General features: G+C 44.1%; 2 protein-coding genes across 2 annotated transcripts; both read right to left on the bottom strand.

Annotated features, from left to right (window-relative positions):
* Positions 1-2,408: 2,408 nt before the first annotated feature.
* Positions 2,409-20,445, bottom strand: LOC143297092 (uncharacterized). The gene is made up of 6 exons (XM_076609263.1): positions 20,428-20,445; positions 13,449-13,766; positions 10,331-11,124; positions 9,610-9,718; positions 4,425-5,057; positions 2,409-2,672 (listed from the first exon to the last, which is right to left on the bottom strand). Exons 1-6 carry the CDS (start codon positions 20,443-20,445, stop codon positions 2,409-2,411), a joined length of 2,136 nt encoding a protein of 711 aa, XP_076465378.1.
* LOC143297091 (uncharacterized) lies at positions 20,443-25,132 on the bottom strand. Its single transcript, XM_076609262.1, has 6 exons — positions 24,984-25,132; positions 24,240-24,444; positions 23,448-23,654; positions 22,136-22,333; positions 21,614-21,746; positions 20,443-20,555 (listed from the first exon to the last, which is right to left on the bottom strand). The coding sequence occupies exons 1-6, from the start codon at positions 25,130-25,132 to the stop codon at positions 20,473-20,475; spliced, it is 975 nt and encodes a 324-aa protein (XP_076465377.1). The 3' UTR covers positions 20,443-20,472.
* Between the last annotated feature and the right edge of the window lie 1,311 nt (positions 25,133-26,443).

Genomic DNA, 26,443 nt, shown 5'->3' with positions numbered 1-26,443 from the left:
TTTTTGAGAAAGAGTGGTCATGAATGTTTTATGTAACTTGTAATTTTTTTTTCATGTAAAGCGCCCTGAGCTCTTTCAGAAAAAAGGCGCTTTATAAATTTTATTATTATTATTATTATATTCTTGTGTTTGTGTGCAATACTTTGAATATTTTTCATTCTAAAAAGTACTACAATGAAATATGTGTTGATGAATTAAAAGAACAGTCAAAAGCGTTTCTTCTTTTATATATAAATAATAAAATAACCTGTGGCCTTTTCGTGTTTTTATATAAAACAAGAGAGGCAAGGCCTTCAAGACTCACTTGTGATACAAACTTTAAAAAAGGATGGCATACACTCGCTTTGTTTACACAAGTGAGTCAATAAAAGGACGCAAATAGTTACTATAATTAAGCACCACCAGTTTCTGCTAAGGCCTATGTCAGCAGCAACAGAATTGTGTAGCAATTCTTTCTCCTCTTTTTTTTTTTTTTTTTTTTTTAACTTCGTTATGAATGCGCGTAATGAGTTAGTTGTGAACGATAAGTTTATCTCGCACACATGTGATATTTGTGTGTATGAGAAATTGTGTGTGTGTGTGAACTGAGATTTTTTCCAAGCAGTTATATTTAAAAATACTTTGCATGAAGTAGACTTTAGCTAATTTGATATTCAGTAACCTGATACAAAATATTGTATTATCTTCAAAAAGATAAATTCATTTCTACGTTTTTAGTGAATTTTTTTCACATAAATGTTCGATTTCCACATACGTTTACAACAGCAATACGTCCATCCATCCACGTGAAATAAACACTTTTCTGACACTGCTTGGGGGAACTATCTCCCCTGATACCATTCATTTTCAGGCAACTTTTGGGGGATATTATTATCTCCCCTGGTACCATTGATGATATTACCCCCACCCCCCCCCCCCCCCCCGCCCAAAATGCCAGAATGGTGACAATAATTTTGTAACACTTTTACAAATGCAACTTCGTTTTGCTTTGGCACCATTCCCTGACATTTTGCTTTGAAAGATAGTACATTCGTCCAGACCTATAAGTATTAGCTGTACATACAAAAACAAAAAAACAAAAATAATTACACAAAAAACCGCACATGTTCTTTTCAAATAATTAGCACATAGTTTTCGTTTGGTTTTTACTACCGCTACTAAAATTGTCTCTTTGAGTATGTTATTGCTTTCTTGTCTTTTTCTTTTCGTGCTTTAGTGGCTGCAACTTTCTCGTTCACTTGCGCCAACGACTATGCTTTAGGGTTGGTTTGTTGTATTTGTTGGGGTTTTTTCCCCCGCCGTTCATGCACCCATACACCGTTTTCTGGGCTCCATCTTTCAAAGACACTGTTATGATTATCTGCATAGCAAACTTCATTCCGAGTCGGTGTTAGAATGTTATGATCAATAATAACTATTTATTTTCCCCGTTGATAATACGTGGCTTTCCACCAAAAGAAAAGCCATTACATTGCGTTCTGACTAACATTAGCAAAATAATGGAGTGACTGTTCATGTCCAAGTGTGGAACTACCTCGATGTCTTATAAACTCCACTCCGACTCTATTTTTTATACAACTCTTTATGTCTTCTGTCCAACAAGTACTATTATAAGAACTTCTGCTACTACTACTGCTGCTGCTGCCTCTATTGCTACTACTAGTACTACTACCACTACTATTGCTAACCAGCTTTATGGCGGACTTCACTGCATGTCTGTGATTCTTCTATAGAAAACTTCCACTAATGATGATTAAATTTATAACCACCAAATGGGATTTGCTTCCTATCCGTCTGTGGCTTTCTTTGTTCAAGACCAAAGAAATACTGAACGTCGATCGGCGCCAAGTAAAAAAAAAAAAACAGACAAAAAACAAACAAAACAGCGAAATATTAATTCAGGTGTCTAAAACGACGCGAAGAGCAAACAAATAAATAAAATGATTATTAAAAAAAAAACCAGCGTGTATAAATCAATCAATCAACCAATCAATCAATAATAACAAAATAATATATATATTGTGTAAGGTCAACTTAACAAAAACCAAATATATGACGCAAAACCTGGTGTTCTTGTTATCGCTCGGACTATTAAGTATTATTTATATAATAGCAATAAAGATATAAAGCCGATCAGATTAATTCAGCACTTGAGAGGACCTAGCCCGTACCCCCACCCTCCTAAATCCTCCCCCTCCCTCTTCCCGCATAAACCAGGTAGTCTGGTTATCTCTCAGACTATCATGTATATAATAAGATATAAAGCCAATCAGGTTTCTTCCAGTGCTTGAGCAGACCTAGCCCAACCCCAAACCCTCCCTCCTCACAAAATCCTCCGCCCTCCCACATTCCCCACCTCCCCCCCACACCCCCGGACCCGACCCCTCACCCTCACTCCCACTCACGACTCATCGTCTGAAGCCATGGAAAGAGCCGCCGTGTGGGAGAAGCCCCCCCTCCACATCCGCGCCCTCCTCCCCGCCCTTGCTCTCCTTGCTGAAGTGGATGACCACGCCGATGAAGATGCCGACGAGGACGCCGAAAATGAGGGTGATGAGGCCTGCCTTGATGAGGCGCTCCCTCATTGAGACCTTCTCACCCTTCCAGCTGCTCTGCTCCGCCAGCTCCTCCCGCCGCTGACGCCGCCGTCGACTGGAGTAGTTGCTGTCCAGCTGGACAAGGAAAAGGAAGGACTGTCAATAAAGCCCACCTTAGAACAGCGCGACCTTCATCGAACCCAGACCCCAAGCCCCGAACAACTTCACCTTAAGGGCGTCAGGCAATAGGTCGTTAGGTATACAAGACTGTTAAGAGTCAAAAATTATTAGATATGATCAATAATAAATACCAATATTTTTTCAGCTGACAATGCACTGCTTTCCACCAAAAGAATAGCCAAGAATTAGCGATCCGACAGTCAATATCAGATTGTTATGATTAATAATAAATACGTACATTGTTGTTGTTTTCGTTGACAATGCACTGCTTTCCACCAAAAGAAACGCCAAGAATTTGCGGTCCGAATAACATTAGCAAAATAAGAGAGTCTTCAAGACTGTTACACTGTAATGATTAATAATAAATACGTATGTATTTTCCCGTTGATAATGCATGGCTTTCAACGAAACGAAAACAAGAATTTGCGGTCCTACTAACATCAGCAAAATAAGGGAGTCTCGTAGACTGTTCTGAGTCAATATCAGACTGTTATGATTAATAATAAATACCTACATGTTTGTTTTTCGTTCATAATGTATGGCTTTTCGCAAAAAAAGCCTAAAATTTGCGATCCGACTAGCATTGGCAAAATATGGCAGTCCACAAGACTGTTCTGACTAACGTTGGTGATGATCCGACTAACATTAGCAAAATAAGGGAGTCTGCAAGACTGTATAGACTAACGCCGGTGAACACCACCCAACTGCCGCAACAACAAAAAACTGTCAAGACTAAAGCTTCAAACAGCTTGACCTAAATCTATGTGTGAAAACTGAGAGGTTCATCAAACTCACTCATCATCACCAACTGAGACTACGTCGGGCGTTCGGTAAGGGCTTTCGGTAAGGGTGCCCGAGCTCCCATTCGTATGTTTGTTTCAGTTTCAGTTTCTCAGGGAGGCGTCACTGCGTTCGGACAAATCCATATATGCTAAACCGCATATGCTAGGCAAATGCCTGAGCAGCAGCATAACCCAACGCGCTTAGTCAGGCCCTGAGTGCATGCATATACATTTATGCACCTATTAGACAGGATTTCTTCGACAGAATTTTGCCAGAGGACATTTTCGTTGCCACGGGTTCTTTTTCTGTACGCCAAGTGCGTGCTGCACACGGGACCTCGGTTCATCGTCTCATTCGAATGACAAGACGCTCAGTATGATTTTTTAGTCAAACCTAGGAGAAAGGGCGAGAGCGGAATTCGAACCCAGACCCTCACGGACTTTGTATTCGCATATGAGCGTTTTAACAATTCTGCCACCTTCCTCCATGGTTGTGACTTCGAATCACAGGCACTCGAACATATGAAAACGGTATCTTCGCTGCTCCCCTTTACGTGTGGTCGTTCTGATAGTGACAGCATTATGTCAAACTCCCCCCCCCCCCCCCCCGCCCTCCCCCCTCCCCCGATCCCTCCACCCTCAGTCACGGTATCAGCGCCAAACGAACTCACATTTAGAGTCAAGGGGGAAAGCGAAGGGAGCAGGGGAGAAGGGAGACAGGCAGACAGTTGGATGGACATCGACTACCAGGTAGACCAACTACTACCAATTCTACTACCAACACACACACACACACACACACACACACACACACACACACACTTACTCACACACGCATGCACGCACAAAACTAACCACTACAACCCCCCCCCCCCCACACACACACACACACACACATCCAACATCAACCCCACACTGAACCTACCTCCTCGTCAGAGGCCTCGTACGGCACAATCATTTCAAAGCCCGGGTCCGTGCTGTTGCCCTCCACGTGGATGATACTCAGCCCCGCCTTCTTCAGGTTCTCGTTCCTATCCACCAGAGAGCTGCTGCGGTTGCTGCTGCCGCCACTGCCGCCCCACACCGACCCCACCCCCTCCCCGGCCGCCGCCCACCACCACCCGTCCTCGGCGTCCAAGTCCTCGATGCTGCTGTGTTTGCCCGTGCGCGAGCTCTGGCGAGAGTCGGTCTTGGAATTGGTGGAGGCGGCCCCGGAGCGACCGCTGCCCGTGGACCTGAACGACTTCTTCCAACTCGCACTCTTGGTGCGCTGCGAGCCCAGCTCCTCCACCACGGACACAGCGTCTCCCCCGTTCAGGGCCAGGTCGTCCTCAGCGGCCAGAAAGTCCAGCAGCTCGCGAGGGATCGCGTCGTCGTCATCGTTGTTGTTGTCGTTGGCGGCGGTGGTGGCATCAGCGTTGTCCGAGGTAGGGTGGGCCGAGGAGGGGAGATCGGAGTATGTCGGGATAGTGGCCGGGTACGGATTCTGCTGAAGGTAGTGCTTCTGGGCCTCCAGAAGGTAGCGCTGCAGGTAGGCAGGGGCGTTCAGCTCGTCGGCCTGCACAGTGAAAGGGTAACGGGTAATATACATGTGTGGTGCGCGTGACCGAAGCCTGACTGAATGACGCAGAAAACTAATGATTACCGCCTGAAGGCAGCGGTCAGTTGGTTCTGCCCAGACAGGCAGCCTGTTGTGCAAAGACACCGTGTTTATGGAGCGCCTAGACTTTGGTCTCTGACCGAAGACAGGCACAACATAAGCATCAAGAAGAATACAACAAAAAGAAGAAATAAGGGGAGGGTGTCAGAGACTGACGCCCGCTTACCCTAAAAAGTCCGCTACAATGGGGGACGTCAGGTTCTAGCTATGGCTGGAAACAAGACATGTTCCACAGGGGCAAGACTGATCATGAGAACAAATGCAACCAGTGCTGAGCCAGTCACACTGGAAGGTAAGATACTGGATGAGGTGGAATCATTCACTTATCTTGGAAGCACCGTCGACAATCAGGACAGCGCAGGTGCAGATGTCAAAGCAAGCACTGTCCGGGCCAGAGCAGCATTGATACAGCTCATGAACAGCTGGAGCTCCAGAGTGCTGTACAAATAAACTAAAAATTCGGTTTCTCAATTCCAACGTGAAGTATGTGCTGTTGTGTGGTACTGGGTGATGGAGGATGAAAAAAGAATGCATTTTAAAAAAGTGCTGATATTCGTCAACAGCTGTCTGAGAAGAATCCGCCAGATCCACTGGCAACACAAGATCAGCAACGTCGACCTATGGAAGAAGACACTATTGTCAGCTGAAAAGGAATTGGAAGAAGAAACTGAGGATGGATCAGGCAAATGCAACGACGAAAATCGCCGAAAGCATCACCAGACAGGCCCTAAAATGGAACCACCAAGGAAGGAAAAGATATGCTGACCGAGAAACGACGAAGACACCTCCAGACAGACACCAAGAAGATGGGCCTTACCTCGAGCCAGACAGATGCAAGGACACAGCTAGGATAGGGGATTGTGGAGGTCTGTTGCTGACGGCCCACACTCCAGAAGACATGAAAGGCCTCAGTAAGTCATCTTTGCCGGTTTCTCGAGAATGTTTGCTTTGTACGGTGGAGATGTTATGATGGCCGCTGATTCTGGCCTTATGAGTGTCGGTTTTTGGAGAGGAGGAATGGCCATGATCTGCTGAATGGAACACAATGAAGGCCGAGATGCTACATGTTGTTTGATTGTTCTGAAGGCAGTGAATCTGCAGGTAAACCTCCCCCCTCTTCTCTCTCTCTCACACATGCACACGTGCATGAAAGCACTTTGCCTTTTACGGTGCAATAAACTGCCTTTCAACAGCATAGCTCGCGTTGGGAAACCAATGGTGAACCTATTCCTTGTCCAGCGTGACAGATGCGAAATGAAAGACGTATGCCTTTTTTGTCCGCCCAATATACACACTCTTGAGTAAAAATGTATGTTCCCCTCTATTATTGCAGATTCCCTTCAAATTTCAAAATCCAGTCACTCTGCTCAAACTCATCGGATGGTAGGATTACTAAATTAGGAATTTATATAACGGAATGCTTATAGATCGTAACTGCGTAACTGCAAATAAAGCAATTTAAAAAAAAAACGCACACATGTATAGTGCGTAGTTTGATATTAAAAATACTGAATGCCCTGTTGTTGCTATCGTATACCCCTTTGTTCAAATGGGTCTTATGACCTGTAAAAACTGAATATTTCTTATTTTTATGTTGTATGCATGACTGCACAAGTACAGCAGTGCTGCTTTAAACAATCAAGAAAAACACTGGAAGTCAGAGAGAAGCATAAAGAAAGACTTCCATCTTTTCCGTATCACAGGGGGCAAAACGCCCAGTGATGGGGTAAAAGGCCCACTGGTAGGCGTCTTGCCCAAACACCTTGTAGGCGTTTTGCCCCAGTTTGAAAACACTTAAGATTATAGAATTTCCACGAAAAAGCAAAGGATATAAATCGGTGTCAACGCTACGATTTAACGGCTGACACATTTCTTTTACAGAACAATATCATCGAATTTTGCTTTGAATGAAGAACAGATACTGGCATCGAAATTTCATCAGCATGGGTTTTACAAAAATCGGGGTGAAAACAATCAAATGCATGTGGAAAACATAGCTGACTTCTACGTGGCCTCCGTGTTGGGGTGTGTTTTCCCGGCTGTCAAGCGGAAACGGTAAAAGTGTCATTGTCTCGCTGTGTACCATGATCTCCGATATTTTGGGGGTGGGCGTTTGACCCCGACTGGGCTTCTTGCCCCGAATTACCCTACACCTTTCTATTTAAATTTAATTCATGTACGTATGTGAACAGACTTCATCGATGTACATCACTAACTGCCTGAATCGTCAACACAAAAATACGATATCGTTTACTGGAAGCATTACAAAACATTCAGCAGTCAAATTTTGATTAGCTCACAAGTAACGGCCATTTGTGGGTCAGACTTCACTTCACTGGTGATTATCAAATTACGCTATCCATATCTGGACGACAGATAAAGTTCACCATCTATATGTGATAATTCAATTTCACTGTCTATGATTAAATTTCATCCTTTGTATCTGGAAGACAGCTGACAACTAAGTTTTACTGACTTTAAACAAACCGTTAATCAAGAGCAGTGTATGCATGGACAATGACAAGCATGGATAAGCTTCCAAGCAGTTTAGTCAAGACTGACTTAGTCTACTTGTTTTGGAACATGCTATACAGATCATACTTATTTCCTTGCGATCGCAGGAAAACGAACAAACCAAACAAACAAAAATACACATGTATCCCGATAATAATAAAAATAAAATAATCGAGTGGAGCTACTACACGATGACGATGCGATCTCCCAAGGGACTGTAGCCCGAATTTCACAGAGAAATATATTGTTACAAAAATACAATACAACACAACACAATACAATACAATGCAATGCAATGCAATACAATATCTACAAATAATGAAGAAAAACAGCAGCCCAATCTCTCTCCCTCAAAAGACGACAGTCACGCCAGCCGCTTGCAAGCAAACGTACGCACGGATGCACAGTACGGGGCACTCGCTGACAGATAGCAGCACGCTTTTCCACATTCGTGTAACGAACCGATGACATTTTCAAAATGCCCTGAAATCTACCTCTTGCTGCTCTGCTGATGGCCCGATCAATAGCCAGCCATTCCCAGGAAGCAGGAACAATGACGAACCCTCAATCGTTCAAGAATGTGGCTGATGACAAGTCATTGCCTCTGCGTCACACGCACGCCGCAACAGAGGGTGGGGGGAGGGAGGTGAAAGGGGACTGGGGAATGTGATGGGGATTGGGGTGAGGGGGTTGGGGGGAGTACTATGGATCAGACTGACTCAGCACGTTAATCTGAGCCGGGTGGGAAAGTCAAGACCAGAGACGTGCATAAACACACATGCACGCGCACACACAAACAAACGCAAGCTCGCACGTACACGCATACACACACAAACGCACGCAGGCACGCACATCCACACACACGCACAAACACACAGACACACAATCACACAGATACACACACAGACGCAGACAGACACACAGACAGACAGACAGACAGACACACACACACACACACACACACACACACACACACACACACCATCGTCGGGAGGTACAGGACTGAGAACTCGAGAGAGGAACTGGGACCAGAAAGCGTGAACAGGTGTGAACAGGACAGATTGTCAGAGACAAGAGCTGAAACCCCTTCGTGCGAACATGATCAAATTGCCTACGCATGTGAAATACCCTGTGATCCATGTTCAACAGTCGGTGGGAACGGTCACTTGAAAATACGCAGTGCGCACCAACCACAAGAAACAAGCACAGAAAGGCAAAAGTGGAGGAGACACAGAAATAAAGTATCAATGGGTACAGGGTACAGAGATTGGGGAGGGAGCCCAAAGAGAGAGAGAGGGGGGGGGGAGCCAAGAGAGACAGACACAGGAAGGAAGAAAGTGGAGGGCGGGTGGGGAGGGAGGGGCAGATGGATAATGATTGATCAAGGCAAAGGCGAACGGGCCGTTTTTTTTAGGCACACCACGTTCGATTATCTGTCCTCAATCATTAATTCAATCATCGCTTTTTAAATCCTGTCACCCAATCATCCAATGTCATCACATTCCAATCATTGCAGTGAATCGTGCTCCACCCACGCTATCGTTTTCACCCATGTAGTACGTCCCTGAGGCAAAGTTCAGAAAAGCTGTTGTGTGACCGTTTGTTAATCCTAAATTCCCATGATGACAGATCCATACTTATCATGTCATACGGTTTGCCTGTCTTGAAATGGAAAAGGGTGGAAACAAATATGAGAACGACGATGAAAGAAGGGAGTTTTAGTACACAACCTCTCCGTCTAATTACTCACAAGGACAAAAGCGGGTGGGCAGAAAGACTGACAGACAGATAGAAACAATTTAAAAAGATTAAGCATGCACTGATTTGCAGTGTTACTCCAGTGAACAGTGTGTGTGTGTGTGTGTGTGTGTGTGTGTGTGTATGTGTAGGTGCGTACCTGCATGCGTGCGTGCGTGCGTGCAAATGTAAGACTTACCCGAAGCAGAATGGAATCGCTGCACAGCAAAGACTTCACGTTGCTGATTTCATTGGCTTGCGGTGACGTTTCCTGAGTTGCTTTCTTGCCGTCCACACATTCTGTTTGCCTGTTTCCGGTGTTATTAACAGTTTGATTCCGCGTGTAGCCGGAATTTAAGAAACAACCACAAAGTTTGCAAATTCCATTTCCTATGTCGTATTCGCCATTTTTGTCAGTGCTGATCCTAGTGTGAACGCTGTTGCTGCTGGAATCTTTGCTTTGGCAATCCCTGTTTTCGAGCGTGTCTTTTGTCACTTCACTGAAGGCTGTTTCACTTCCCCTGACCAATGAACACACTGTTTTGTGAGCTAAGTTTAATTTTTCATCAAAGGATAACCGGTCATTCAAATCGTTCCCTAAATGCTCTGAAGACTGCCTTGAAATGTCTTTTCTCTTGTGGAAGACGACAGAAAAGTAATTGTTGTTTTCCAAATCGAGCAAACACACATTTTGCTCGTAGCGGGCGAGCGTTGCCGCTTCGAATGGGGCGGCCTTTACGTCAGGAAGACTTTCTGTTTTTCCGCCCAAAGGGGACGGCTGTCTTACACCCTTCAGTGAGAAGTTCATGGTTGTAAGATCGGGCGCACTTTTCGAAGGACATGTTTCTAGCTGATCAATCGCGTCGCCTGAGACTTCGCCATTCTCAGTGGTTGGAATGGGGGTGTCCTCTCCTTCTGACGTGTCAGAACCCGCCATGACAGTCATGCTGTCCTGGGAGGATTTCCGAGAATGACATGGGCACGTGCACATTGTGTGAGCCTTCAACACGGGAAAAACGCCACTGAGGCTGAGACCGTTACCGCCCTGAGTGGGATGGTGAGTCAATGGGAGTCTCTCGGATATGTCGTTCAGAGACGCTGGTCTTGAATCTAATATGTCATAGCCGCTGTAATGATGACAGTTGTGCTCAGCAAAATGAACGAAATCGGAATACACATATTCCCTGCTGGTAAGACTAGCTTCGGACTGTGTCTTTTCATTCAGTGAGGAATTGTGAGGTGGGGCGACATCTACTCTTTCACTGGACGCATCAGCGGCGAAACAAGTCGCAGACTGCTCTACACTGACAGCATTTTTCACACCACTTGAACTGTTCACACCATCTGGACGATTCTCTTCACCTGAACGAGTTTCACATCTCTCTTCCGCCCCCGGCGTTTTCACACTGCCAACATCCTCGTCACTGCTTTCATCGCCGATGACGTCGATCTTGTCAGGAGGGGGAACAACAAACAGGCTGGAAGAAGACTTGGTTCGAGTCTGGAAAGAAGTCTGCCTGTCACCAGTGCCTGGCGGAGGTTGGTGGCTGTGGGGAGGGTGGGTAGGGGTGGGGGTACCCGGGCCCCAGAAGGCCCCCCACAGCGGCTGTCTCTGCACGGGTGAGCGGTCCTGCAGGAAGGTCCAGGGCACGTTGTCCACGTCCATGGCGCTGCTCACTGTGGGGGACAGCCGGACATCCTCCACCTTCCTCACCTGGCCACACACCAAACATCACCGTTCTGTCATCAGTTATTTGCTTTGTGTTGTCAAGACTCACCTGGCCACACACCAAACATCACCGTTCTGTCATCAGTTATTTGCTTTGTGTTGTCATGACTCACCTGGCCATACACCAAACACATCGCCGTTCTGTCATCAGTTATTTGCTTTGTGTTGTCAAGACTCACCTGGCCACACACCAAACATCACCGTTCTGTCATCAGTTATTTGCTTTGTGTTGTCATGACTCACCTGGCCACACACCAAACACATCGCCGTTCTGTCATCAGTTATTTGCTTTGTGTTGTCATGACTCACCTGGCCACACACCAAACACATCGCCGTTCTGTCATCAGTTATTTGCTTTGTGTTGTCAAGACTCACCTGGCCACACACTAAAAGCATCGTCGGTCTGTCATCAGTTATTTGCTTTGTGTTGTCATGACTCACCTGGCCACACACTAAAAGCATCGTCGGTCTGTCGTCAGTTATTTGCTTTGTGTTGTCATGACTCACCTGGCCACACACCAAACACATCGCCGTTCTGTCATCAGTTATTTGCTTTGTGTTGTCAAGACTCACCAAAAGCATCGTCAGTCTGTCATCGGTTATTAGCTTTGTGTTATCATAACTTAAGTTAAAGTGCACAGATTCGTCAGTTAAGTGATCTGTGCCGCACGCTTTCAAGTTAACATTTTAATCCTTGTGCACTTGGGCTGAGAAACTATTCACGCTCTTTTTAAACAAAGCAATTTTCGTTTTTGAAACAAAACATTTCAAAGTATTTGTGCACGATTTTTATATATTACCGAATGATGTGATTTATTGCATTTTTTGTAGCTACAAACAAAAAGCACTCAATTAATATGTTAGATTTTAAACTGAACTGATTTATTCACTCCTTCTGAAATAAAATATTTGGCACTGCATAATTATTTTAATGTTTTAAATCAATATGAAAAAAAATCTATGTCTTAGATTTTAGAACAGAACTGTTAACGTTGTCCATAACGTCATATTAAAAAATCGTATTGCAACATGACTTTGAAAACAAAACGGTTACCGTGTAAGAATTTTAAATAATGCCAAATATTCGATTTCACCTTCTAATGAAATAAAACGTGTAACTGCGCGTGATTATCATTATTACTGAAAGAAATTACTTATTGCATATATTTTTCAAAGATGAAATATGTAATTTGCTTTTTAGATTTTCTAAATAAAACTACCATTTCAAACTTTTAAATGAATCATTTAAGTCATTGTGCATCATTTTACATCTTTAAAAAGAAATAAATCATCGTATATGGATTGACATAAATCATTCGATTTACTTGTAAGCTTCTTTTAAATGAAACTGATTATTCAAGGCTTTTTCAAACACTCACTGTATATCACTGTCTTAGTTCTTGAACGAAACAATAAACTGAAAAGAATTTTAATAAGAAAATAGTTAAGGTGTAAGATTTCTTAGATGCTTTTTTTTTTTAAGTACAATCAACTTTTTGTATATATTTTGGTGTTTCGTTTTTAACTGAATTCAAAGGACATTACATCCTTTTAAACATTATTTAATTTACATGTTTTTCCCCATAAAACCAGTGCATTTATCCCTCTTTTCTCCTTAATAAATCATTTTACTGACTGTGCATAATCTATAATACATACTTTCAACAAAACACTTTAACAAAACAGTTTGAACTGCAGCAAACAACAATACATTTATTCCACTTTGTATGTTTTCTTCATCACAGCAAGGAAACAAGTCATTGTATCTACAAGACAGTAATTGTTTCCGGCTTCTGTCACTTTGTGAAATAAAGAGCAAAACGCAGTTCGTGTGACAAATTAGAATATTGTCTCATTCACAACTTTCTCTTTTAATACTGGCCAGTTAAAAACCTGCCAATCCAAATGGCATTTATTGTAATACTGACATGTTCTCTCTCTCTCTCTCTCTCTCTCTCTCTCTCTCTCTCACCTCAATTCCATCCGTTTTTGTTTGGGTTTGGGTGTTTTTTTGGTTGTTTTTTTTTTAACTCTCTCTTTTTTATGACTGATACTTATCGTTTTTCATGACATATTCAAAATATTGCCTTGGAATTTGATTTGTACAAACAGACAACAAATCAGCCCACCACTACCATCATGATCATTATAAGTATTTGTATAGCGCTGAATCTTGTGCAAAGACAAATCAAAGAGCTTCACACCAGCCATTCATACGCATGCATAACTCCATTTCACAAAGGAAAAAAAACAAAAAACATTCAAATATTTGCAAACACAAAGCTGAGAAAACTGAAGTGTCAACCCACCTCGCTTCTCGCCGCGCTGACGCACGTGTCTCTGCCAGGGGGTCTGGAAGAGTTCCCTCCTCCTTCCTCCGATCCCCTCCCCACTGACAGTCCTCTGGCGGCGATCACAGGAGAGGACCTGCTCTGGCGGAATGGCCGCTGTCCCGAGCGAGGCAGACTGTCGTACACCTCGATCTGGATTTCGCCGATGGGCAGGGCACTCTCCGACTGGGTGTCTGCAGGCGAACGTTCCAGCACTCCGGGTTCGCTGCCTTGGTAAATGGGGTTGATTTTCACTCCGCGCAAGCGTCGGCCCGAGATGTGGCCGCCGAACAGCGCCTGCACAGTGAACATAAGCTGTTGAAGCGATACTGTGTCGTGTTGTCTGTCAAACATGGATCACAGACTTGAACGAATGAATGGTATAGATACTTATATACCGCCTTATCCCAGGTTGGAGACCAAGCTCGAAGCGCTTCAAAAACACGGGGTCATTTGCACAACATGCTGCATACCTGCCGCTCATCATTCATTTCCTGTGTCATTCAATCAGATTTCAGGCACGCACATATAAACCCTCAGACAGATATGTAACAGTTTACGTGTATGACCGTTTTGTTTATTTGCCCCGCCATGTAGGCAGCCATACTCCGTTTTCGGGTGGTGGAGGGGTGGGGTGGGGGGGGGGGGCGTGCATGCTGGGTATGTTCTTGTTTCCATAACCCACCGAACGCTGACATGGATGACAGGATCTTTAACGTGCGTATTTATTCTTCTGCGTGCATATTAACACAATGGCGGTTCAGGCACAAGCAGGTACTGCACACATCTTGAGCTAGGAGATCGGTAAAATCTCCACCCTTTACCCACCGTTACCGAGATTCGAATTCGAGACCCTCAGATTGAAAGCCCAAACGCTTTAACTAGTCACTCGGTTGTTGCGCCCGTCTTGGAGACTAACAAATTCGAATACGAATACAGACAAGCTCCAGACTTTTATCAACATATGTCCGAGACACAAACTGAGCTTAAGGTGTTTCTGAAACAATACCTAATGCCAATCCACGAGGAAAAAAAAACAAAAAAACAAAAAAAAACGATTCTCATCAGCAAGAAAATCAGGAAAGGACACAGAAGCTGGACTGACCACACCCGTCGCAAACTTAACTTTCACAACATGATGTCAAGATCCATGGAAATAACAAGTTGAAGGACAAGCCAGACCATACCAGATGGGCTCTATGAAACTGTAAGTCTTTATCTTTACCAGTGCCCACAGTATCCCCCCCCTTTTTTTTTTCTTCTTTTTTTTTCAGTTCATCGATTTTTAACTTAAGTGATATATGAACATCCCTACATTCTAGGAATTCTGTGCCATAAATTTCATCTTCTCTCTCTCACACCTCCCCTCTGTGTGTGTGTGTGTGTGTGTGTGTGTGTGTGTGTGTGTGTTTGGGGTTTTTTTGGTTTTGGTGTTGTTTTTTTTGGGGGGGGCGGGTGTGTGTGTGCGTGTATGTTTGTACGCGAGACATTCTCAAAGTCTGTATATGAGAGACGCACAGATGTAACAAGTTACGTGCCTTTGCTAGCACACTGGCAATCCCATGTTTGTGTGCGTATGCTCGCGCTCATGTGTGTGTTGTCATCAGATTGTGCTTGAACATGGGGGCCGATGACCGCAAGTATATTACGCATACGGAAGTAAGAGTTTGCTACTTTAACACGATTCGAATACAAAGAGTTCAGGATCGATTTTGATTTCTTGACTTTCTTATTCTTCTATTTTCAAGTCGGATTGTTTTTGAAAATAGACCACAAAGATCACGACTTCCGGCATCGGCCTACGCTTTCCGTGACGTCAATAGTCTAAATGTAGCTTTGATGACGTCATCTTCTACAAGATGCTGTTCTTTGTCTTGCGTGGAACCCCAGACTTCTCCAGTTACACTTTCCTTGTCACGACCTCGACTGATACTCCATTGAAACTAGATCTCTCTCTCTCTCTCTCTCTCTCTCTCTCGGTGCGCGCGTTCGTGTATGGAGGCTATATGTGTTTGTGGCTTGCGCCCTTGTGGTGGGGTCGGGGATAAAGGCGCATGTATGCGAGCGCGTGTCTGTGCGTGCATACTGTTCATTATATGCGCCAGCAATGTGCAAATTCATGGGTGCAAACTCTTCCTCAGCGAAAAAAAAAGTGAAAACAAAAACGAAAATGAAGGCATTTACGGTTGGAAGTTTCTAGACGATACAGTACCGTTTGTTCTTTTTACAAGAATTGACAATGAAATGTTTGGGGTGGTCGATACTTACGAAGGATTTCGCCCTCCGATGGACTTTTCGTGAATTTTTCAGATTTTACGAAGTAAATTCCAAGCGACTACAGCGTTTCTTCTTTGTTTTCCCTCAAGCCTTTGAGCCGTAAACGTTTTGAGTAGACATTGGTCAACCGAAATGGTGTGTGTGTGTGTGTATATATATATATATATATGTTTGTCGGATTTGTACGCCAAGAGACCTCTGGTGAGCGCCTGGTTGCAAAACACTGAAATGTCAGTATGTCAAGGTTGCAATTACTTGAAGTCTTTCGCAAAATCCCAGTATTTGCCGGCTTTCTCGTGATTATATCACAATAAATGGCGTGGTGACGACAAATAATATAAATTACTAATTGTGTGTGTGTTGTGTGTATGTGCGTGCGTGTGTGTGTGTGTGTGTGTGTGCGCGCGCGCGCGCGTGTCTATGTTGTGTGTGAAAGAGCGAGAGACAGACACCTAAAAAATATTATCAACTAATGCCAGCAACGGTGGAAAGGGAAACACGGCAGGTATTAAAAAAACTCGGTCGCTCATTTACAATCCGAAATCCTCGAAACAGGGAGAGAGAGAGAGTGTGTGTGTGTGTGTGTGTGTGTGATGGGGGTGTGGGAAGCTCACTGACACAAAGGACGTCGACCTGGTTCTAGCAGTATGCTCAGAAATCAATCATGCACCTGTGCTGATAAAATCGACAGTTGCGGTCACCACCTGGCTGGGAACATGAACACGACAATTCGCTAGACTAGGAACACTATGCTATGACTAGCTGGAGTATGGGCTCAACACAACTAGCTGGACTGCACTATGTGCACTATACAATAACCAACTGGACTGGAGGTACTTTATGATAACTGGACTTCTGACACTAAATCACTTAATGTGGATAGACATTAAATGAAACTGAACACACACACACGCATACATATATACACACACACACACACCGTCACGTACGCACGCACTTGCGCGACAGAAAGACAGATCGACAGAGACAAAAACATACACAGGAACACAAAGAGAGACATAGAGGGAGAAACAGGGATGTAGAGACAGAAGGTGGAGAAAAAACACGTGATCTGGAAATCGCTCATACGACAGTAACCTATGTATCTACTTTCAAATGACCGAATTTCTTTGTTTCATTTAGCACGTTCCACTCTGAATCCGTTGAACATCAAAGCATGCACACACACACACACACACACACACACACACACACACACACACACACACAACGTTCACGCCACCCTGCACACAAAATGTGTAAAAGAAACACAAGAGCGATAGAAGCAGAACTAAAGGTCACATGAACACAAAACAGACAGCAAAGTACATCACAATAAAACAATCATCATCGAAATCAACGAACAAATAATACACCCAGTGTACTAATAATAACAAAAGCAACAAATAATTCAATCCAAAATAAATCTACAGTACGTGTGCACTGTCAATCATTTACCGAACACAACCTTATAAATTCCGCCCACCCCCCTAAAATGATATGGAACAAAAACAGTCTGCACTAACCTGTTGCAAAGTATCCTCCATCCTCCCCAAATCCTGGCTCCACATCACCACATCAGCACAAACGATTCACCATCCTCGAATATTCTCCACATCACACGAAAAAAATCTTCGCGGTACTAACAATAATCACGTAAAATAATTCCATCTGAAAGATGTAACATCGTAATCGTCATCACCTTCCTCCTCCTCTTCTTTCCGGTTCTGGTTTCGTCTCGCCACTTTTCATTTTTATTCGTTTAGTTTTGTTCATTCTTGTTTTTGCTTTGTCCAGTTTTTCTTTGTGTGTGTGTGTGTGTGTGTGTGTGTGTGTGTGTGTGTGTGTGTGTGTGTGTGTGTTTTGTTTCCATGTACCACCAAACAAATTTCTAATTCGCATCACAAAGGAAATTAATCGGTACAGCTCTCACATTTTCTGTAACCAGGTAAACACGTTTTGAGTCTGGCGGACTCCGGGCATATATTGCCCATACAACCTTGGAAAATAATTGGTGTTTGCTGATAATTAAGTCTACAAGTTCACACGCTGCAGAAAGCATAAACCTGAAGCAGTGTCCACGCGATCACACTACAGCCACACCAGATAAAACCTTTTTCGAAGAATTCGAACTCCAAAGAACACACCCATGTATATGTCGAAAGCGGTAAGATGTGTCACCAGACACACAAACAATGCCATCGAACTATAACAAAAACTACCCACCACGGCTCGTTCACATTCCCAGCTAGTGTGTACAAGAGTCTTGCAAACTGCAAATTCTAGGACTTCTGCCAGCTGTCATGATGTCAGCAGTTTTCCCCATGCGCTGAGGTTTTTTTTTTATTATTATTGTTTTTGTTGTTTTTCTCCTTATTCTTCTGGGCCTTGTGTGTTCAATAGAGCACACTTGGCGGTAAGGTACGCCACGCACGGAGCAGCAAAGCTGCGTCATGATGCCAGATGTGAAGTCGACCACGCCCTACCACGGGCCGGTTTAGCTTTTTGCTGCCGCCTGGCGCAACTTGCCACAATTAGCAGAGGTGTAACAGGTCTTTGTGTACGGAAGGGAAATGGAGGAGGGGGGTAGGAAATTGCTCTCCTTCCCTCCCTCCCTCCCTCCTTCACACACACACGCGCGCGCGCGCATGCACACACACACACGCAAGCACACGCCCCTCCTCGTAAAGGGTTATGACCTTTCAGTTACAGAAATCTCGTTCAATTTCTTTCTCCCTCTCTCACACACGCAAAAGAATATTTGAGATAAATTTATTCGACCAAAATATTACATAAACAGACAATCGTCTGCATCCAAACGTAGCTAGTTAATGTTGACAGCTTCCCTACTGAAACGGCTAGAAATTTATCTTTCTTTTCACAATGCATTCAAAATATCTCGGATTCATGACTCGCTTTTACCCTGACGCTGATGGGAGACGATGAAGCCAGCGAGCTCCTTTCAGCCACGTGTATGCGTTTGAGTGTGTGCGTGTACTCACATAATATCACAGTCATCACTTTTAATTAACAGAGAGACACAATACTTCCAAAGGTGACAATTTTCCTTGTCGCGCTACATCAATTTGCGATCTGGTCCAAAATAGCACACGATTAATAAAAGTTTAAAACCAACTATCATCCACACTGCACACCGGGAAAGTGTGTTTCTGGACCATCCTTAGGACCTCATTAATTTTTAGGATCCGATCAGTCTGATATAACATCACCGAGCAAGACTCGAAGCATTGCTTTTAAAATGGCGAAGAACAAATTTTGTGACAAATTCATAAAATAAATATATTAAAAGTATAAGAAAACTTCTTTTTGTTTCATATTTGCAATTGGTTGTGGAATTAAATTCGCCCCATTAGCCTTGTGCCATTATATTTGATTTGATCCAGTATTTCTGTAGATTGTATATGTTGATCTTTGAAAAAAAAATCACATTTAGGATAAGTCAAGAGGCTCTAATATCAGTTAAAAGCAGATATTTAGATATCAAATACTGTTATTGTTATGCACAATATCAAGTATCTACCTGTTGGCGAAATTTTCAAGGTCCCGTATATTGAAATACGTCAAAATACAGTTCCTTTAAAAGTTGCATGATTAAAAGTGCTGTTGAAGCAGTTTCTTACCCAAAAACAGTGTCATAAGTGTACGAATACACATTACAAAACAATCCCAAAAAAAAGTTTGTTTGCCCGAGTGGCTGGCCTCTCACTGATTTCCCCATCTTCCACAGCCTTATTTCTCCCTCTTTCAGTGTCTCATTTTCCAGTCACAAGAGACGTTCTTTGTGGGGCCATTTCCCCCATCTTCTACAGTCCTGCTAGACGTGAAATGACAATCTCTGTGTTCTCTCCATTTTCACAATAGCTCTGTTTTCCGTTTTCTTCATTTTCATAATCTCAGCAAACACATTATTTACGATGATTTATTTTGTTCGCCATATTTCTCAACAGACGCCAATGAGCAGACTGTTTTTCACGCTATTTTCTAAGTTTTCCACATTCCCAATTTGTGTTAATAGGCAAATCCTCTCTCAAGCCATTTCCCCCATTTTCAACAACGCAATAGCTGTTGCCTGAGTTGTTGGGGTTTTTTCGTAAAGTGTAATGTCATGTTCACAATGTCAGACTTTTTTCAAGCGGATGACGAACAAAGAAAATAAAAACTTAATTCATATCTACTGACATGTTGTCACATTCGCCACAATTTGATACATGTCAACAATCAACCATTGCGAAAGATACCAGCAACAGCTTCAACTCACAGAGCATCACAGACTTGCTTTTCGATGCTAAGGTATTTCTATAAAACATTTTCATATTGCAATCTCAGATTCAGTATACACTTAATGCATCCCAGTCCGTGAGTGAACCATATATCATACACTATACATCATAAAATTATTTAAAATTTAAGTTCAAATAAAACTTGGAAGTAAAATTACGTGAGTGGAGTGTCTCACACGGTTTACATCCACAAGCTGCCAAAATCTTTTTGTCTTCACACATAAACCCTTCCTTATTTTCACATTGACATCCTTTCTTGCTGCAAGGTGTGCAACCTATGCCAGCTGTTGGGATGACAGGTTCCAAATTCAATGTAAGAGCATCCCCTTCCCTCAGTTCCAAAGCCAAGTGGCACAGACCACCTCTCTTGCTGGTCTGACGTCCAGCGGAGCTGCCATGTGAGAAGGGACCGGATGTGTGCCATATCATTTATGTGGCGTTCTGACGGTGGGGTCAAGAAGAGTGAAAGGCAGGTCAGCCACCTGTACAAGTTCCTTGAGGTTGGGAGCTGTTGGGACACACGTAGGAAACGCATACAAGTAAATCCAGCATTAATCCGACAATTTACTTAATTACAAGTGTGTAGGAAGATAGGGAGAGGAGGGGTGGAGGTTGGATATGAGCGAGAGGGGGCGGGGCAGGCGAGAAAGCATGTATACCATTGTACTGTGTGCATGTCAGTCTGTTTACATACGTACGCGAGTGCACGAGCCAAAGACAGAGACTCAGGGGCAAAGATGCAGAGATACAGAGACACCAACTTGAACAGAAAATGAATTTGACGGTATAGTGTATGGCCTTGTTGGAATCATGGAACGCATGTATGTGTGCATTCTTTTCTTTTTTTTTCTTTTCTTCCTACTATTCTATCCCCACCCCTGAGCTGGCAGTGAGAGGTTTTATATGTAACTTATTGATTGCACTGTGAAATCACCGAATGCAATTAAGTATGCCCTTATTTAATTTCTTTTCTTACTACTTAAAAAAATCTTTTCTCAGGTGCCAGCAGAGTAACTGTTCTAGATACATTCCTAAGTTTGAACATTTGCAATTTTATTGAAATCCAGGTTCAGTTATTTTTCAAGGTCCGTACACGAAAACGGGTTAACGGATCCGATCAAAGGGTCAAGGACGAAACCATCTTCAATATAGCGACTGTGGTTTGAATGCAAGTGCGTGAACATGGCGTTGTTTCTTCTGCTTTATTTGATCTGATCGATCATTTCGTTGTTTCCTCTAAAGACTGTCTCTGGTCTCTTTCCGCTTTCACAATTTGTATCTTTGTCTGGAAGTGCCCGTCGTCCTCTTATCTGCTTCTCCTTTGACAGTTCCCTAAGACGTTTGTGTACTGCGTACAACTGAGAACACGAAAATCTAAACTGCAAATCAAATCTTGTGGAACAATGTCACCCATGAAATTAACCTGACATGCGTTGCGTCATGTCAGGTTTGTCAACCATGAATATCTTACTGTTTATAGCCATCTCATACTGGACTCCTGTGGAGGCCAGTCTTACATGTTCTAATACTTCTGGATAGGATGGCCCAGGGGTGAATGGAACTTACGGTAGAAAGCCAGTCCCTGCTGGTTCACGGTGGGCTTTTCCACTGCGGCAGATGAGGCACCTGTCCTCTTCGTGCCCACGTGACACTCCACGTCACACTTCAGAGTGTTGCACAGCCAGAACTCTATTTTTAGCTGAAAACAAAGGTCACGTACCCGAAATCATTTTTGACTGGAAACGATAAACAAAAACAAAAAAACGTAGAAACGACGTGCAGCAACACCCCCCCCCCCCTCTCCATCTCTGTTCGATGTCCGTTCATAAAAAGTGTGTTGATTTTGCTTTGAAAACCAGTCACGGCCCTTGATTGAGAAACTTGGTGTTGCTGATTTAAATGTTCAATATTCATTTTGAAATGTTGGGCAATGAAATGAAAACGTCCTGATTTTTTTTTTCTCAAAGACACACTCTCTCTCTCTCTCTCTCACCCCAACCCTCCCTTCCTCCCTATTAATTCAACAACTCTTCTCCGCCCTCTCCTCATTTCCCTTTCTCACCACCTACCACCCACCCATTCACCCACCCTGACGAGGAAGCGGACAGAGATGAGAGGATTGCCGGGGAAGCTGCCGTCGGTACGCGAAAACCTTGGCACCCGGATCCCCACCACCATGCGGTGCCACTTAGACCGCGGGCCCACGGGTTCCAGTTCGATGCTGCTGTCGATCTCATTTAATATGCACGGCTGGTCGGGGACTTTGCGGCTGATGACCTTGTACACCTGCAGCATGATTACGTTGTGTGACAGCACTGTAGTCTGGTAACTGACTTGGTGTTGAAATATAACAGTATTTGTCAGCATCGATATAAAAAAAAAAATTGTGTGTAATTAAAACTCAAAATTTCCTGTTGTTCTGATGCACGTCATGAAGATGATAATAACCAGTTTATCACATAACCAACTTAAGTTTACATACTGGTGTGTGACTGACACATAGTTATGATTGGTGTACATTACATCTGCAACCGTGCTCCTTGAGTAGCTTCAAAAGGCTGACGCAGCGACTTGGCTCAGCCACTAACCATAGCAGACGACAATTTGCTTTCTCGGTGTCTCGCTGCTGATTAGCTGGCGTTGTAATACATCGATGCAACACCATTCAAAATTTGAATTGAAGCCCATTCTAAAAATAAATGGTCCAAACATCTAAAAACCCAAATTTATGCATAAATCACTTTCAAGTCATGCTTATTTTGCTTAAGTAAACTTAGGTTAGTTAGAATCATAAACAAATTTTACTTTCATCTTTTTACTGGCATTAATTCGACTGACGCTGAAGATTACGTCATTTCATTTCATCTTCATATAGGATAAACTGTTATAGGATAAACTGTTACAGTATACAGCCTTAAATAGATCAGGGATTTAAAAAATGTAATGTTTTAAAATGAAAAATAAATTGATGTCATTGTCAACTTAAGGCAGGCGTTTTTCAATGAAACGAGTAGCACACCCATCCTCCCACTACAGTGAAACGATTGAGTAGCACACCAACCCTCCCACCACAACCCAACCACCACCATATATCCACACACAGCCCTCACTCACCCTTCCCAAACCCTCTTTCCTCCTCACCCTCCACACCCCTGTACTACCCGTACCCCTCATACCATCACCTCACCTGTACAAACTCCAGGCAGGCGTTTTTCAATGAAACGATTGAGTAACACACCCATGCTCCCCACAACAATGAAACGTTTGAGCAGCACACCCACCCTCCCACTACAACCCAAACACCACCATATATCCACACACAGCCCTCAATAATCATCCTCCCCAAACCCTCTTCCTCCAAGCCCTCCTACCCGTACCCCCGCAAAACCCATCACCTCACCTGTATGAACTCCAGGCAGACGTTCTTCACAGTCCTGTTGCTGCTGTTATTGATGAAGACTTCGGCGGGTATGAGCTCCCCCTGAACGAAGCCCCGGTACGGCAGGTGCACGTAGCATGCGATTTCCTTCTTACTACCCCACAGCCCCACATGCTTCGACCGCCACGTGCAGTTGTCAAACGAAAGCATCTTCTTCTCCAGGTATGGCTGAGGATGAGTGGGGAATTGGGATAGAAGAAAAAAAGAAAATCACGGGTGGGTGGGGGGATTGGTGAGTGTGTGTGAGCGAGTGGGTATCATGGATGGAAGGAAGAGGCTTTATGGTCATTTGTTTAAATGAATGTCTAGGTTTTGTGTTAAGGAACAACTTAATGATGAAGCCTATATGTGTTTGTGATCACGCAATGCACACACACACACACACACACACACACACACACACACACACACACACACACACACACACACACTGTGTATTTACACGACCGGTTATTAAAAAATAATATATATATATATATATATATATCCCATTCTCCCACATCACATAAAAACGAAGGTTCGACGTACACCAATGGGTGTTTTTACACGAGTTTTTTTTGGGGGGGGGGGGGGGGTGGGGGGGTTCATTCTCTCACACAACATCCTCCGTCGCCAAGCCCCACTTTTCTCCCCACCCCACCTGACTCATTAAGTTCCTCTCCCTCAACTCTCGTTCCTCACCCCTGAGGGGTTAGATGTCAGTACCTGAAGTACCTGACGTTCGTCAATTATAGGTCCCTACTCTCCACTCACGTTCGTCGGGTTCAAAGTGGACAAGGCATATTCGTTCCGTAGAACGACGGATTTCCAGGTGCTGACCTCCTCCGGGTCCCGTGTACCTTTTCCGAACCATTTGGGGCGCACGTACTTGACTTCAACCTCCACCCAATACTTCACGGAGCCGTTGTTGTCCTCGTTGCCCGCCCACGTCTCCGGGAGTAACCGATTGATTGGGAACCTGCAACGACCTCACGGGCGGAGAAGTTGACAAGCGTTCCTCCTCCGGGAATGTCTGTCGCGCCATCGCTACTCGCACGGATACACGTACGTATGTACGCGTGCAGCGCGTGCTCGCACAAACACGTGCATATGCACGCGCACGATCCGGTCTATTTCTAGTATGTACTGGCAATATAGACTCCACGCTGTTCAAAGGTGCTAGAATTGTCGCAAATGCGGTAATATGTGAGAGAGAGAGAGAGAGAGAGAGAGGGGGGGGCAGGCAGAGCGGGGAGGCCTGGGGGAGGGGGGGGGACATTGGGGATGTAGGGGGTGGGGGGTAGAGAAGGAGGGAGAGGGAGGGAGAGTAAGGGAGTAGAGAGGGGGCACACACAACCACGTGGACATAAAAAGACCACGTGGGCCTAGTCTGTTTTGGACATACAAACATTCGATTATAAATTACTAAAACGGAGTAAAGCAAGTCGATGAACTACAACTATAAAAACAACAGCAACACTCTCTCTCTCTCTCTCTCTCTCTCTCTCTACCCCTGACCTGAACTCTGCCAGAACGGTGACAGGCCGGCACTTGCTGCCTTTCACTTGGAGAGGGAAGGGCAGGGTGTTGTCACGATTGGGCTTCCATACAAACTTTCGGGCAACGTGACTCTCCCGATCCCTCACTCTCAAGTTGCTCATGATCATGCTCCAGGCGTGGGGGTTCACGTTCGATAAGTCGTCCGGTAGGTCTTCCGTTTGAAGCGGGTTCGTCACAGACTCCCCTCTCAGTTCTATGTTACAGCCTGGACATCAATAATATGTTTTTTTCGTGGTTTAAAAAAAAAAAATCAATGTCACATTAGTAAAAACAATGATAGTAGTGTTAGTGGTATGGATGAAGTACGGTTGAACGACACACTATCTTTAGACTCAACGTCTTTTTTTTGTCTTTTTTTTTCCGATTTTGCTGCCCCATCATCTGCACCATGTCAATGGCATTACTCCCACACCGCTTATTCCGAGTCACCCATATACAGCCACGCCCGGGTTCGTCTGTCGCAATCCCAGCGTCGGCAGTCCACTGTGAACCATCGTCTTAGTGTTTAGTGGAGGTGCTCTGTCAACGTTTCAATTTTGTTTGGAGTTGTTAGTCTTATTCTTGAGTTTTACTTGTGGTTTTTCAGCCCCTAAAATGCACTGCCTTCTTGTGGTTAAGCTTTAAGCGTTATGAGCTGATCTGACATCTTGTTTGACTCTCTTATGGCCAAACTGTTTACAGTTAAGGGGAGGGAGGGGTCAGGAGAGAAGGATGATAGAAAAAAAATAATGAATTTACACACACACAATCTAGTGGCTCTGTATTCAGGAAGAATGATCCGCTGTCAATCAGTTCTCTCTCTCTCTCTCTCTCTCTCTCTCTCTCTCTCTCTGGGATCAAGAGGGGGTGGAAGAGGAGGCAGGGGTAGGAAGGGAAAGGAAGACAGACAAGACAGATGGCAAACGGAGATAAGACCTTGAACAGTGGGAAGGGGGTAGCGGCAGAAGACAAAGAGAATGATAAGGGTTTTGTTTTAGCTAGGCCCCCGGTCTGTAACGTAAGTGGCCCACGAATAAAATATGAAATAAAGAATCGCACAGCATAAACGAAAATACATCCACGCCCGCGCCCGCGCCCGCACACACACACACACACACACACACACACACACACACACTCACAGCGCACGTGCCGCAAAAGGCGAGCCACACCTACACGCGCCTGAAAGACTGAAAAAGAAAGGTGGGTAGAGGAGACAGAAAGACAGAGGCAGAGAAAGAGACGACTCACTGGTGATTTTTAAAGACTGTGACACAACCATCCTGACAGCTCCCCTGATTTGACTGGAGCCATCCTGTTTGCATAGCACGTCGTTCGTGACATTGTGGAACCTCACCAACACTGGATTCACTATCGTGCGGATCCTGTCCACAGGGTCTGTAGAGTAAAGGAGAGAATACATAGATTTTCTCTGAGAC

Source organism: Babylonia areolata, chromosome 22 (genome assembly GCF_041734735.1).
Source record: "Babylonia areolata isolate BAREFJ2019XMU chromosome 22, ASM4173473v1, whole genome shotgun sequence".
Lineage (NCBI taxonomy): Eukaryota > Metazoa > Mollusca > Gastropoda > Neogastropoda > Buccinidae > Babylonia > Babylonia areolata.
The sequence above is the reverse complement of the archived record's forward strand: the minus strand, read 5'-3'. Positions and strand labels throughout refer to the sequence as shown.

What these genes read in the sequence shown, in the direction of transcription:
- LOC143297092 (XM_076609263.1), bottom strand. An exon ending in GTCATGGCGGGTTCTGACAC is followed by an intron (nt 9,719 to 10,330) that starts GTCAGAAGGAGA and finishes CACCGGAAACAG; the next exon opens with GCAAACAGAATGTGTGGACG. An exon ending in GCGATTCCATTCTGCTTCGG is followed by an intron (nt 5,058 to 9,609) that starts GTAAGTCTTACA and finishes TTCACTGTGCAG; the next exon opens with GCCGACGAGCTGAACGCCCC.
- LOC143297091 (XM_076609262.1), bottom strand. Translation starts at nt 25,132, where the DNA reads ATGATCATGAGCAACTTGAGAGTGAGGGATCGGGAGAGTCACGTTGCC. An exon ending in ACCGTTCTGGCAGAGTTCAG is followed by an intron (nt 24,445 to 24,983) that starts GTCAGGGGTAGA and finishes AGGTCGTTGCAG; the next exon opens with GTTCCCAATCAATCGGTTAC. An exon ending in GCAGGGACTGGCTTTCTACC is followed by an intron (nt 20,556 to 21,613) that starts GTAAGTTCCATT and finishes GTGTCCCAACAG; the next exon opens with CTCCCAACCTCAAGGAACTT.